This window comes from Coregonus lavaretus, assembly GCF_964263955.1.
Source record: "Coregonus lavaretus genome assembly, chromosome: 6".
Lineage (NCBI taxonomy): Eukaryota > Metazoa > Chordata > Actinopteri > Salmoniformes > Salmonidae > Coregonus > Coregonus lavaretus.
Window position 1 is genome coordinate 50951914 of NC_139993.1, and position 14082 is coordinate 50965995.

At 43.9% G+C, this 14082-nt stretch overlaps 1 protein-coding gene across 1 annotated transcript in view; it reads left to right on the forward strand.

Moving 5' to 3' along the window:
* The window catches only part of LOC311130499 (KICSTOR complex protein SZT2-like), a gene marked incomplete at its 5' end in the record, with an annotated part of 120567 nt that overhangs the window by 79434 nt on the left and 27051 nt on the right, over positions 1-14082 (forward strand). Inside the window, 5 exon segments of the mRNA XM_084163254.1 lie at positions 327-374; positions 4457-4578; positions 4834-5016; positions 8749-9007; positions 11215-11294. Coding sequence (XP_084019380.1) covers positions 327-374; positions 4457-4578; positions 4834-5016; positions 8749-9007; positions 11215-11294 — 692 coding nt within the window.

Genomic DNA, 14082 nt, shown 5'->3' on the forward strand with positions numbered 1-14082 from the left:
ACTGTCTAACATTTCTTTATTTTGAAAGCTTCTTTGTGTCTGTAGCTTTAGCTTAGTGTGTCTGTGTAGCTAGCACCTATAGAGCTGTCTGTTGTCAGTGCCTGCATCCTGTCAGTGCCTGCATCCTGCCAGTGCCTGCATCCTGCCAGTGCCTGCATCCTGCCAGTGCCTGCATCCTGTCAGTGCCTGCATCCTGCCAGTGCCTGCATCCTGCCAGTGCCTGCATCCTGCCAGTGCCTGCATCCTGTCAGTGCCTGCATCCTGTCAGTGCCTGCATCCTGCCAGTGCCATGCTGTTTGTTTGTGCTCATCTCTATTTGCCCACAGAAGACTGTTCAGATGATGAGAACACCCCTGTGCTTAGTAGGTTCACACGTAAGTCTGACTCTGCCCCCCTCCTCATAGTAGGTTCACACGTACAGTTGAAGTCGGAAGTTTACATGCACCTTAGCCAAATACATTTAAACTCAGTTTTTCACAATTCCTGACATTTAATCCTAGTAAAAATTCCCTGTCTTAGGTCAGTTAGGATCACCACTTTATTTTAAGAATGTGAAATGTCAGAATAATAGTAGAGAGAATTATTTATTTCAGCTTTTATTTATTTCATCACATTCCCAGTAGGTCAGAAGTTTACATACACTCAATTAGTATTTGGTAGCATTGCCTTTAAATTGTTTAACTTGGGTCAAACGTTTCGGGTAGACTTCCACAAGCTTCCCACAATAGGTTGGGTGAATTTTGGCCCATTCCTCTTGACAGAGCTGGTGTAACTGAGTCAGGTTTGTAGGCCTCCTTGCTCGCACACACTTTTTCAGTTCTGCCCACAAATGTTCTATAGGCTTGAGGTCAGGGATTTGTGATGGCCACTCCAATACCATGACTTTGTTGTCCTTAAGCCATTTTGCCACAACTTTGGAAGTATGCTTGGGGTTATTGTCCATTTGGAAGACCCATTTGCGACCAAGGTTTAACTTCCTGACTGATGTCTTGAGATGTTGCTTCAATATATCCACATACATTTCCTTCCTCATGATGCCATCTATTTTGTGAAGTGCACCAGTCCCTCCTGCAGCAAAGCACCCCCACAGCATGATGCTGCCACCCCTGTGCTTCACGGTTGGGATGGTGTTCTTCGGCTTGCAAGCAACCCCCTTTTTCCTCCAAACATAAAGATGGTCATTATGGCCAAACAGTTCTATTTTTGTTTCATCAGACCAGAGGACATTTCTCCAAAAAGTACGATCTTTGTCCCCATGTGCAGTTGCCAACCGTAGTCTGACTTTTTTATGGCGGTTTTGGAGCAGTGGCTTCTTCCTTGCTGAGCGGCCTTTCAGGTTATGTCGATATAGGACACGTTTTACTGTGGATATAGATACTTTTGTACCTGTTTCCTTCAGCATCTTCACAAGGTCCTTTGCTGTTGTTCTAGGATTGATTTGTACTTTTCGCACCAAAGTACGTTAATCTCTAGGAGACAGAACGCGTCTCCTTCCTGAGCGGTATGACGGCTGCGTGGTCCCATGATGTTTATACTTGCGTACTATTGTTTGTACAGATGAACGTGGTACCTTCAGGCGTTTGGAAAATGCTACCAAGGATGAACCAGACTTGTGGAGGTCTACAAAAAAAAGGAGCATTTTTTTTTTCTGATTTATTTTGATTTTCCCATGATGTCAAGCAAAGAGGCACTGAGTTTGAAGGTAGGCCTTGAAATACATCCACAGGTACACCTCCAATTGACTCAAATGATGTCAATTAGCTTATCAGAAGCTTCTAAAGCCATGACATCATTTTCTGGAATTTTCCAAGCTGTTTAAAGGCACAGTCAACTTAGTGTATGTAAACTTCTGACCCACTGGAATTGTGATACAGTGAATTCTAAGTGAAACAATCTGTCCGTAAACAATTGTAGGAAAAATTACTTGTGTCATGCACAAAGTAGATGTTCTAACCAACTTGCCAAAACCATAGTTTGTTAACAAGAAATGTGTGGAGTGGTTGAAAAACGAGTTTTAATGACTCCAACCGAAGTGTATGTAAACTTCCGACTTCTACTGTAAGTTTACCCGCAGCCAGCCCCAACCAAGCAACACTAGCTCTGGGCTATTCTGGTTTCATTGAGATTATTTACCTGTTGAGCCTCATAGAATTTGCCCAAAACATAATGGTGAAAAAACGGAATCTCTGAATCAGAAAGTATTCATACCCCTTGACTTATTCCACATTTTGTTGTGTTACAGCCGGAATTCTAAATTGATTCAATAAATAAAAAATCTCACCCATCTACACACAATAACCCATAATGACAAAGTGAAAACATGTTTTTAGATTTTTTTCAAATTGATTGAAAATGAAATTCAGAATGATCTAATTTACATAAGTATTCACACCCCTTTGCTATTACACTACAACTTGAGCTCAGGTGCATCCAATTTCCTTTTGATAATCCTTGATGTCACTACAACTTGATTGAAGTCTGCCTGTGGCCAATTCAATTGTTTGAACATGATTTAGAAAGAAACACACCTGTCTATGTAAGGTCCCACAGTTGACAGTGCATGTCAGAGCAGAAACTATACCATAAAGTCCAAGGAACTGTCCGTAGATCTCAGAGATACAGTAATAATTGAGAAATAATTAATCTGAGAAAGGGTATAAAAAAATGTCTAGAGTGTTGAAAGTTTCTAAGAGCACAGTGGTCTCCATCATTGGGAAATTGAAAAAATATGGAACTACCCAGACTGCCTAGAGCTGGCCGTCCGACCAAGCTGAGCAACCGGGCAAGAAGGAGCTTGGTCAGGGAGGTGACCAAGAACCCAATGACCACTCTGACAGAACTACAGAGTTCCTTGGCTGAGTTGTGAGAACCTGCCAGAAGGACAACAGTCTCTACAGCACTTCACCAATCTGGGCTGTATGGGAGAGTGGCCAGACGGAAGCCACTCCAGAATAAAAGGCACATGACAGGACGCCTGGTGTTGCAAAAAGGCACGTGAAAGACTCTGAGAGCATAAGGCAAAATATTCTGTGGTCTGATGAGACAGAAAATCAGGCACAACTCATCACCCAAGTCCTTGAGTGACCCAACCAAAGCCCAGACTTAAATCCCATTGAAAAACTGTGGAAAGACTTGAACATTGCTGTTCCCCATCTAACTTAACAGAGCTTGAGAAAATCTACAGGGAAGAATGGGAGTGAATCCCCAAATCCAGATGTGCAAATCCGATACAGACATACCCAAGACGACTCAAAGCTGTAATCACCGCCAAAGGTGATTCTACAAAGTATTGACTCAGGGGTGTGAATACTTATTTAAATGAGAGTTCTGTATTTCATTTTCAATAAATTAGCAAAAATTTATAAAAACATGTTTTCACTTTGTCATAATTTGGCATTGTGTGTAGATGGGTGAGAAAAATAATCTATTTCATCCATTTTGAATTCAGGCTGTAACACAACAAAATGTGGAATAAGTCAAGGGGTATGAATACTTTCTGAAGACACTGTAGGTCATTTTTGGAATGTAAAGCTTTGTACTCAATGCTTAGCTGTATACATGGTGTGAGCTGTGCATCATATCATGTTGCTTAATACGGATGACCTTATACCTGTGAATATGAAGAGTTCACAGTTTCCTCTGTCTCTTCTCCCTCAAACTGACTTCATATTTAAATTCCAAATATCAAATCAAATCTCACAATTTCTGCTTTCATAAATGGCTGCATTTTATCTTAAAGCTTAACTCTCTGGCTGTCTGGAAAAGTAATTTTTTCTGCGACACTAAGTCTATTTCTTAGAAAATGAAAGGTTTTCTTCTTCTCCTGCTCTAAAAGCAGTAGCAGACTAGCCCCATGCACGCCTCTCAGGGTGGCTCGGTGAATAATTTTATGCAACTAGCCCTGGAGGCTTAGAAAACCTTAATGAGATATTTTGCTGACTATGTCCTAAATGGCACCCTATTCCTTACCTAGTACACTACTTTTGACCACAGCCCATAGCCTCTGTCTGCTAGGATGTAATGAGAACCGTTTATGATTTGAATTTTAATAGCTTCATATTTAAAATTCACTTTCCCACCATAGGGTAGCTGACTATCCGTTTAGTCATATACTCTATGGTAAATAAGATATGAAATATTCTGATGCAAGGCATTAAGGTCCCCTTGTTAAATTGATTCTCAGCCTGTCTTATCTTAGAGACAGGGTTTGGCTCCGCTCAGGTCTCTCCTGTCCACTGTCTGTATGCTCCAGGGTTGGTTATGGTCAATTATATTTAAATTAAGAAGTTAAATGGAAATTCCAATTCCAATTGTCCTCATTGCTTTTCGATGAAGAACATTTGGAAATTAAATGTTGGTTGATTTCCTGAATTGAAATGGAATTGACCCCAACCCTGGTCTGCGTTCCCCCTTGTGGCCCACTCTCACTGTCTTCCCTCCCTGTATGTCCAATCAGCTCATAAAGGCTTCCAGCGCTTCGAGGCCTTGGATCAGTCTGATTGGTTCAGCCCAGGGCAGTCCTGGAGGGGCGTGGCCCCAAGGCAGAGGATTCTCCTAATACACATCCTGAAGAAGAAGGTGAGGAGAAGAGGCGTGTGGGGGAAGTGTGTTATTATTATAATTATTATAATTTTTGTTATTATAATTTTTTATTTTATTCGGATCCCCATTAGCTTTTGCCGAAGCAGCAGCTATTCTTCCTGGTGTGTGTGTGTTCCTGGTGTGTTCGTGGGAGTTGCCTATAACAAGAGATGGCACAATTTATCGGGATGTTGCTCCATTTTCACTCAAAGGCTGTATGGGGTGGGTTGATCTCTCTCTCGCCTTCTCCAGGTGACCCTGTACACCTATAACTGGTCAATGGACCTAGGAGCCTCTCTGAATCGTGGGCTGGTGAGGCTGGTCCAGTGGCAGAACGCCAGGGCCCACGTTCTCCACTGTCTCCTCAACCAGAAGATGGGTCTCTTCCACCACTGCTGCTTCTCTGACACACCGGCCCACGAAGACCTCAAACAGGTCAACTTTTCTCACTCTCGTGATCAGAATCACCTTTACTCACCAAGTACAATTAAATGTACCAGAAATTTGAAGTGGTTCTGACATCACCTTACAATCCACTGTCAATCTCACACACAACAATCATACTTGAATGAGTGTTAGATTGTAACCACAGTCTAACACTCATACACACACACCAAGACTATCACTTAAATCAGACACACCTGCCCACGAAGACCTGATAAGGTAAACGCTCAATCTCACGCACGGCACAGCCATCTGCTTTAATTCATCACAGTCTAACACCCTTTGATGCACCATAACTGTGGCCTATAAGTATACATTATATTAAAGTTATGCCACACACAATCTATGGATGGTACAATGTTAGGATTGGGACCATTGTCCTGGTGGCTTATAAAGGTTAGGTCAGTCAAGGGGAATCAGTCTGTTAGTTATGGTGCATCATGCAGGATTTACCCCAGTGTTTTAACCAAAATGCTCAGACTCTTTCCATCTACGCGGGCCAGCACCCTTGTCTCACTGGGCCATGGCTCCGGAGGACCTGCTTTCACCTGGGGCCAAAGCCAGGCCACTGGTACATTTCAGCTTGCATTTACATAACAATGGCCAACTGTGAACTTTAACACCTTTTCACAAAGCAACTGTCTTGGCGTTGTTGATTCTGCTCTCCCGAAGTTCTTAGTGTCACACGCCTAATGGTAACACAATTACCAGAGTTTAGGTTAACATAAAACACTGGCAACACACTGGTGTCGAGGTAAGTCTCCATGGAAATACGGCATTAGTGTTAGTGGAGCATCTGGTGGTACAGCAGGTATAGCCCAGGCCACTCCCGAGGCAGGTTACACACAGCTGTCAGCTCCTGATGGTGGGACGGGGATTCCTTCCACACTAGCATGTACTGTACCTGCTCATTGCTTTTCTTTTATGTCCCCTTCTCACTCTCCTCTGCTTTGTCGCTTCTCCTCATAGCTAAACTTGGGAGGCAGGGTGTCTTGTCACTAAATCCCCTCCTTCATCTCTGTTTCTCTCTGAGTTTTAAACAGCAGTAGTTTAAAACCTCTGCTATCAATAGTTTGTCACTTCTTTTCTTTGTACTTTACATTCAGTTCTTTCAGCCCTCATTGGAATTGCATTGCAAGGAGCTGCAGTGTTAAGCTAAATGTGGAACTACAGTTACAATATGTACAATATCATATACTTGGAATCTCCAAGACGTATGCATCTGATCTTCCTGAATCCATTTGCACTGTTTTAATATTCATAGTGCACTACTTTTGACCAGAGCCTTTGATCCCTGGTTAAAAGTAGTGCACTAAATAGGGAATAAGGTTCCATTTGGGATGTTAATTGTACTGAGTAGATTCCCCTTGGTCTTTAATACAGAACATCACCATGACCTAGTTTCCCCCCTCTCTCTGATCATCTCCCTCCCTCCCTCCCTCCCTCCCTTCCTTCCAAGGTATGACATGTGAGCACCGAGGCCTTCATTCCATCTTCTATTCCACTTTTTCACCTTTTCAGCAAACATCCCCGTCAGCCTTGTATCTCTGAATCATTTTGATAAGCTCCAGGAGAGGAGTGGAGAGAATGACTGTTTCCCAAATAGCACCCTATTCCCCTATGTAGTGCACTGCTTTTGACCCGGACCCATAGGGAATGGGGTGTCATTTGGGACACAGTTGAGGAGCGGAGAGAATCACTCAGCTCTCTGACTTCACGGCCCGTGTTTTTAGTTCCGTAGCTCTAGGGTCAAAAACAAAGAATGCCTATAATTTCTGAGCAGTCTGCCTGAATACAAGAGACGAAAGATAGGAGAGAGGTATTTTTAGGGCTTTTAGATGATTTTTCTAAAAGAATAGGCACTGTTCTCTGCCACGTTACTTTTCCCTGGGAACATAAGAGGATACACATATTGCATTTTTGTTTAACAACAGTGTTTTTGAGGTCATAACTGTGATATATGGGAGAAACATCCTTCCAACATTTTGTCAGTAAATAAGTGCAAGACAACCAATTACAGTGTAAAAAAGTCAACTAAAATGAAAAGAAAGGAAATGTCCCAAACTTTTTCTCTATTTCCCTCTCGATGCCCTCACTCTTAATCGCCTCTCCACTAATGAATGAGGACAGAAGGCAGAGTCAGAGCGGTGGAAAATTTGCCCGCGCAGACCGTCATCTGTCACTGTCCTGATGAGGAGCACAGTGGGCACCAGTGCCCAGTTCAACCCCCCTCACCCCCTGGGCACGAGACAGACACTGGACAGAGGGCTCTGCCCATAGAGATCCTATTAAATTATTATTCTAATTTCTAATTCTATGGCTTTGCCACACTGGGGCATCTGGGCCGGGCCCTCTTCTTCCTCCTAGGCCATTGCCCCGGTCCTGCCCAGCAGCCATTAAGCTGCTCTCTTGAGCTAACTTGCCCAAAAGTTCCCTTTAGTAGAGGGGGGGGGGGCATGGGGATGAGAGCATATTAGCTGTGCAGTGTAAATCAGGACATGCTGTCCATGAGTCCATGCACCATCACCAAAGCGTCACCACTCCTTTGGGTTAAGTATAATCCCTGCTACAGTTTGAGTCAAGGGCTCAGTCCAGTTTTATAAGGCTTTTAAAGTAGATCATGGTTTCAGCCCTACCAGAGTTGGTCTGTACATTTGATGTTGATAAACAGATACTGTAGTTTATAAAAATATGGGTTTATGGTGTGTTGTTCTACCTTTAGGTTTATCTAATATGTATGTACAACTTGTCTTCTGATTAGTTAATTTATTACACAGAGGAATATGGAGTTGGAATTCGGATTTGTCAGATATGAGTTTGAAACCCAATGGCTTTGGCTCATTGTGTGTGTTTAATACAAAAATAATGTTCATGGTATGTTCACCAGAAAGTTACTTGTTCAGTAACTTGTAGAAAACCTCACAGCTTCTCCGCCTCCCTCACTCACTCCATCTCTTTCATTTCGCCTCTCATTTTCTTCTTTCTTGCTCTCCCTCTTTCTCATCTCTCCATCTCTATCGCTCCCTCTCTAATCTCCTCCTTCTTTCTATCAATTCCTCTCTGCCTCTCCCTCCATCTCTCTGCCTCTCCCTCCATCTCTCTGCCTCTCCCTCCATCTCTCTGCCTCTCCCTCCATCTCTCTGCCTCTCCCTCCATCTCTCTGGCACCCTCTAGTCGTCTTCTCCTTTTCTTCTCTCCCTCTCTCCATCTACAGTATCTCTCCCTCTCTCCATCTACAGTATCTCTCCCTCTCTCCATCTACAGTATCTCTCCCTCTCTCCATCTACAGTATCTCTCCCTCTCTCCATCTACAGTATCTCGCCCTCTCTCCATCTACAGTATCTCGCCCTCTCTCCATCTACAGTATCTCTCCCTCTCTCCATCTCTCTTCATCTACAGTATCTCTCTCTCTCTCTCTCTCCCTCTCACCATCTCTCTCCATCTACAGTATCTCTCCCTCTCTCTCCCCCTCTGTCTCTCTTGCTCCTTTCTCTCTGCTTCTCTTTACATCTCCCTCTCATCGAGATGTAGTTGTCCCCGATTGCACTGACTTTGCTCACAACTGCTTGTTTGAAGAAGTGTACTTACTGTGATCAAGATGTGGTTGTCCCACTGGCTATCCTAAGTTGAATGCACCAATTTGTAAATCGCTCTGGATAAGAGCGTCTGCTAAATGACTTAAATGTAAATGTAAATCTACTTCCTCACTCTCTCTCCCAGCAGGAGCCCAACCCGTTCCTGAACCCGACCATGGAGGCGGATGCCCTGCTGAGGAGCCCGGTGCCTAGCAAGGACCAGGGCAAGCTGTTTAGCGCCGTCCGCTCCCTGGCCCCACTCCACTTCCACTCGGAGCTGGTGCCCTTTGACGAGGCCCTCAGGGACTTGGGGACGGGCCTCCCCCTGGCCAGTGCTCAGGACGGGGCTGACGTGGTGGCTCGGCATGGGACCCAGCTACAAGAGGTCAAGGCTTCAGAACGCAGAGGTCAGATATAGTCCCTGTATATGAACACTAATGATGTACACTACCAGTCAAAAGTTTGGACACACCTACTCATTCAAGGGTTTTTCTTTATTTTTACTATTTTTTAGATTGTAGAATAATAGTGAAGACATCAAATCTATGAAATAGCACATATGGAATCATGTAGTAACCAACAAAGTGTTAAACAAATTTTAATATATTTTATATTTGAGATTCTTCAAATAGCCACCCTTTGCCTTGATGGCAGGTTTGCACACTCTTGGCATTCTCTCAACCAGCTTCATGAGGTAGTCACCTGGAATGTAATTCATTTAACAGGTGTGCCTTCTTAAAAGTTAATTTGTGGAATTTCTTTCCTTCTTAATGCATTTGAGCCAATTGTGTTGTGACAAGGTAACGGGGTATACAGAAGATAGCCCTATTTGGTAAAAGACCAAGTCCATATTATGGCAAGAACAGCTCAAATAAGCAAAGAAAAACAACAGTCCATCATTACTTTAAGACATGAAGGTCAGTCAATCCGGAAAATTTCAAGAACTTTGAAAGTTTCTTCAAGTGCAATCGCAAAAACCATCAAGTGCTATGATGACACTGGCTCTCATGAGGACCGCCACAGGAATGGAAAACCCAGAGTTACCTCTGCTGCAGAGGATAAGTTCATTAGAGTTACCAGCCTCAGAAATTGCAGCCCAAATAAATGCTTCACAGAGTTCAAGTTACAGACACATCTCAACATCAACTGTTCAGAGGATACTGTGTGAATCAGGCCTTCATGGTCAAATTGCTGCAAAGAAACCACTACTAAAGGACACCAATAAGAAGAAGAGACTTGCTTGGGCCAAGAAACACGAGCAATGGACATTAGGCCGGTGGAAATTTGTCCTTTGGTCTGGAGTCCAAATTGGAGATTTTTGGTTCCAACCGCCGTGGCTTTGTGAGACGCGGTGTGGGTGAACGGATGATCTCCGCATGTGCAGTTTCCACCGTAAAGCATGGAGGAGGAGGTTTATTTAGAATTCAAGGCACACTTTACCAGCATGGCTACCACAGCATTCTGCAGCGATACGCCATACCATCTGGTTTGGGCTTAGTGGGACTATCATTTGTTTTTCAACAGGACAATGACCCAACACACCTCCAGGCTATGTAAGGGCTATTTGACCAAGAAGGAGAGTGATGGAGTGCTGCATCAGATTACCTGCCCTCCACAATCCCCCGACCTCAATCCAATTGAGATGGTTTGGGATGAGTCGGACCATAGAGTGAAGGAAAAGCAGCCAACAAGTGCTCAGCATATGTGCAAACTCCTTCAAGAGTGTTGGAAAAGCATTCCAGGTGAAGCTGGTTGAGAGAATGCCAAGAGTGTAGGGTGGTATTTGAAGAATCTCCAATATAAAATACATTTGGATTTTTTAAACACTTTTTTGGTTACTACATGATTCCATATGTGTTATTTCATAGTTTTGATGTCTTCACTCTTATTCTACAATGTAGAAAATAGTAAAAATAAAGAAAAAGTCCAAACTTTTGACTGGTACTGTATATGAGGTCAGATATGGTCCACTCCACTCCATACCCACCTACCGCTCTGAATAGTACATACTGTACTGTCTAATAAATTATAATGTACATTATCATGTAGTAAATTGATTTCTTTGTAATGGTTGTCTTGTATGTTTCATTAATGAAACCTTATTTGTGAATTAAGGTTAATGTTTTTCTAACACCCAATGTCAATGTGTTGTTAAAGGTTTAAGGAGGGTGCTTAAAGCACAGGATGCACTAGCTATGTTCATTTGATACAAGGTGAGCCACAGCAGTCCATCCGCAGCCAGGCAGGCAGTAACCGAGATGAAGTAGCCAGCTATACTGATTGAGGAGATGTGGGTAGTCAGTCCTTGGCTCTAACAGAGACAGACAGTGCCATGCAGATCCAGGCAGGAGGCTCACGGCCTGGCTGATAGCTGTTAGCTGCTGGCTCTGAGCTTTGAGGGATGGTTACACGTGCTACATGGCCCTGGGTACACTAGGTGTCCTAAATGGTACCCTATTCCCTTTATAGTGCACTACATTTGACCAGATCCCTATGTGTAGTGCCCTATAGGGAATAGGGTGCCATTTCTGACGCATGCATACTTATCCCCATTCCCCACCGCTGTGCTGTGTGACTGAAGAGTGTTTGTGTGGTTTAATCTCCATGTTGACAGAGATGGAGAAGCAGATGAAGATTGAGAACCTGTTTGTGACTTGGCAGCAGAGGTCAGCGCAGTCCAACATGCCCATCTCAGTAAGTACCACAGCCATTTTACACACACCAGAGTACTACAGCCATTTAGCCATTTCCCTCCCCCATCAAACGCCTATGGACACACACACACACACACACACACACGCGCACACACACACACACACACACACACACACACACACACACACACACACACACACACACACACACACACACACACACACACACACACACACACACACACACACACACACACACACACTAAGCATCTGAGCTATCTATCTTGCAAATACATAGTTCACACATGCTGGCGGAGTACACACACAGCGACTCTCATTCAAATCTCAGAAAATGGCATCTCTCCATCTCAAACACATTTACACACATTTGCATGTGGGCGCAAGTGCTTGTGTGAAATTGGTAAGAGATGTATCGAAGAGCTGCTATGCTGTCAGGAATATGGGGGTTTTATGCACTGTAGCTAATTGATGTATATTTCACTCTTGCCATGTTGTACTAGTCTGGGACTTTGGCACAGAGAAATAAATAGGAGATTATTTTTAAGTAGTCCCCATTTTAAATATTCCAACTAATTCACAAAGGTTGCAAGCTGGCAAGGAGCATTTGAAGAGCTTTAAAGGAGAGACGTTAACTTTTAAGTTGATATTACAGCAGGCATCATGGGACTGTAGAGTTGATATTACAGCAGGCATCATGGGACTGTAGAGTTGATATTACAACAGGCATCATGGGACTGTAGAGTTGATATTACAGCAGGCATCATGGGACTGTAGAGTTAAATTACAGCAGGCATCGTGGAACTGTAGAGTTGACATTATTGTAGGATTCCTAGGACTCAGAAACACAAGCCCACCAGTGGTTTCACCAGAGGCACTGCAGCTGTAGATGTTTTTAAAACACTACATTAATTTCACAAAAATGCAATGGCTACCTTCATCATAAAAGAAAGATTGATGAAAACAACAGTCTCTTTCGTCCCTAAATAACCACTAGTTACAGTATAGACCCCTCAAACTCAACTCTGGACCTCGAAGCCAGTTCCACTGCTTTTTTTCATTATTGCTCTCTAATCAGGGGGACACCAGGTGGATGCAATTCATTATCAGATAGAACAGAAAACCAGCAGGCTACGGACCTCGTAGTGTAAGTGTTGAATACCCCTGGTATAGACAGTCAAGAAAACACCACCAGTAGGCCTCATAAGTCACTCACACACCAGTCAGTCCCACTCAGACTCAGTCTAATGAGCTAGTGGTGGATGATGACATCGTCTATGTTCCATTTGTGTGCTCCTGCTCCCTCTCTCATTATGTCACCGCTCACCAGAGCAGGCTCATCCATTACTGGTCAGTCAGATGACTGTCTGGCTGCCTGACTTGGCCCCTCCACAGTGGGGGACCCCTCTCCCTTCACTGGCCCCTCAGGTTCCCAAGCATTATGGCCGTTGATCCCTGACTCAATCCCTGACTTAGATACAGTGAGGGAAAAAAGTATTTGATCCCCTGCTGATTTTGTACGTTTGCCCACTGACAAAGAAATGATCAGTCTATAATTTTAATGGTAGGTTTATTTGAACAGTGAGAGACAGAATAACAACAAAAAATTCCAGAAAAACGCATGTCAAAAATGTTATAAATTAATTTGCATTTTAATGAGGGAAATAAGTATTTGACCCCCTCTCAATCAGAAAGATTTCTGGCTCCCAGGTGTCTTTTATACAGGTAAAGAGCTGAGATTAGGAGAACACTCTTAAAGGGAGTGCTCCTAATCTCAGATTGTTACTTGTATAAAAGACACCTGTCCACAGAAGCAATCAATCAATCAGATTCCAAACTCTCCACCATGACCAAGACCAAAGAGCTCTCCAAGGATGTCAGGGACAAGATTGTAGACCTACACAAGGCTGGAATGGGCTACAAGACCGTCGCCAAGCAGCTTGGTGAGAAGGTGACAACAGTTGGTGCGATATTTCGCAAATGGAAGAAACACAAAATAACTGTTAATCTCCCTCGGCCTGGGGCTCCATGCAAGATCTCACCTCGTGGAGTTGCAATGATCATGAGAACGGTGAGGAATCAGCCCAGAACTACACGGGAGGATCTGGTCAATGATCTCAAGGCAGCTGGGACCATAGTCACCAAGAAAACAATTGGTAACACACTACGCCGTGAAGGACTGAAATCCTGCAGCGCCCGCAAGGTCCCCCTGCTCAAGAAAGCACATATACATGCCCGTCTGAAGTTTGCCAATGAACATCTGAATGATTCAGAGGAGAACTGGGTGAAAGTGTTGTGGTCAGATGAGACCAAAATGGAGCTCTTTGGTATCAACTCAACTCGCCGTGTTTGGAGGAGAAGGAATGCTGCCTATGACCCCAAGAACACCATCCCCACCGTCAAACATGGAGGTGGAAACATTATGGTTTGGGGGTGTTTTTCTGCTAAGGGGACAGGACAGCTTCACCGCATCAAAGGGACGATGGACGGGGCCATGTACTGTCAAATCTTGGGTGAGAACCTCCTTCCCTCAGCCAGGGCATTGAAAAAGGGTCGTGGATGGGTATTCCAGCATGACAATGACGCAAAACACACGGCCAAGGCAACAAAGGAGTGGCTCAAGAAGAAGCACATTAAGGTCCTGGAGTGGCCTAGCCAGTCTCCAGACCTTAATCCCATAGAAAATCTGTGGAGGGAGCTGAAGGTTCGAGTTGCCAAACATCAGCCTCGAAACCTTAATAACTTGGAGAAGATCTGCAAAGAGGAGTGGAACAAAATCGCTCCTGAGATGTGTGCAAACCTGGTGGCCA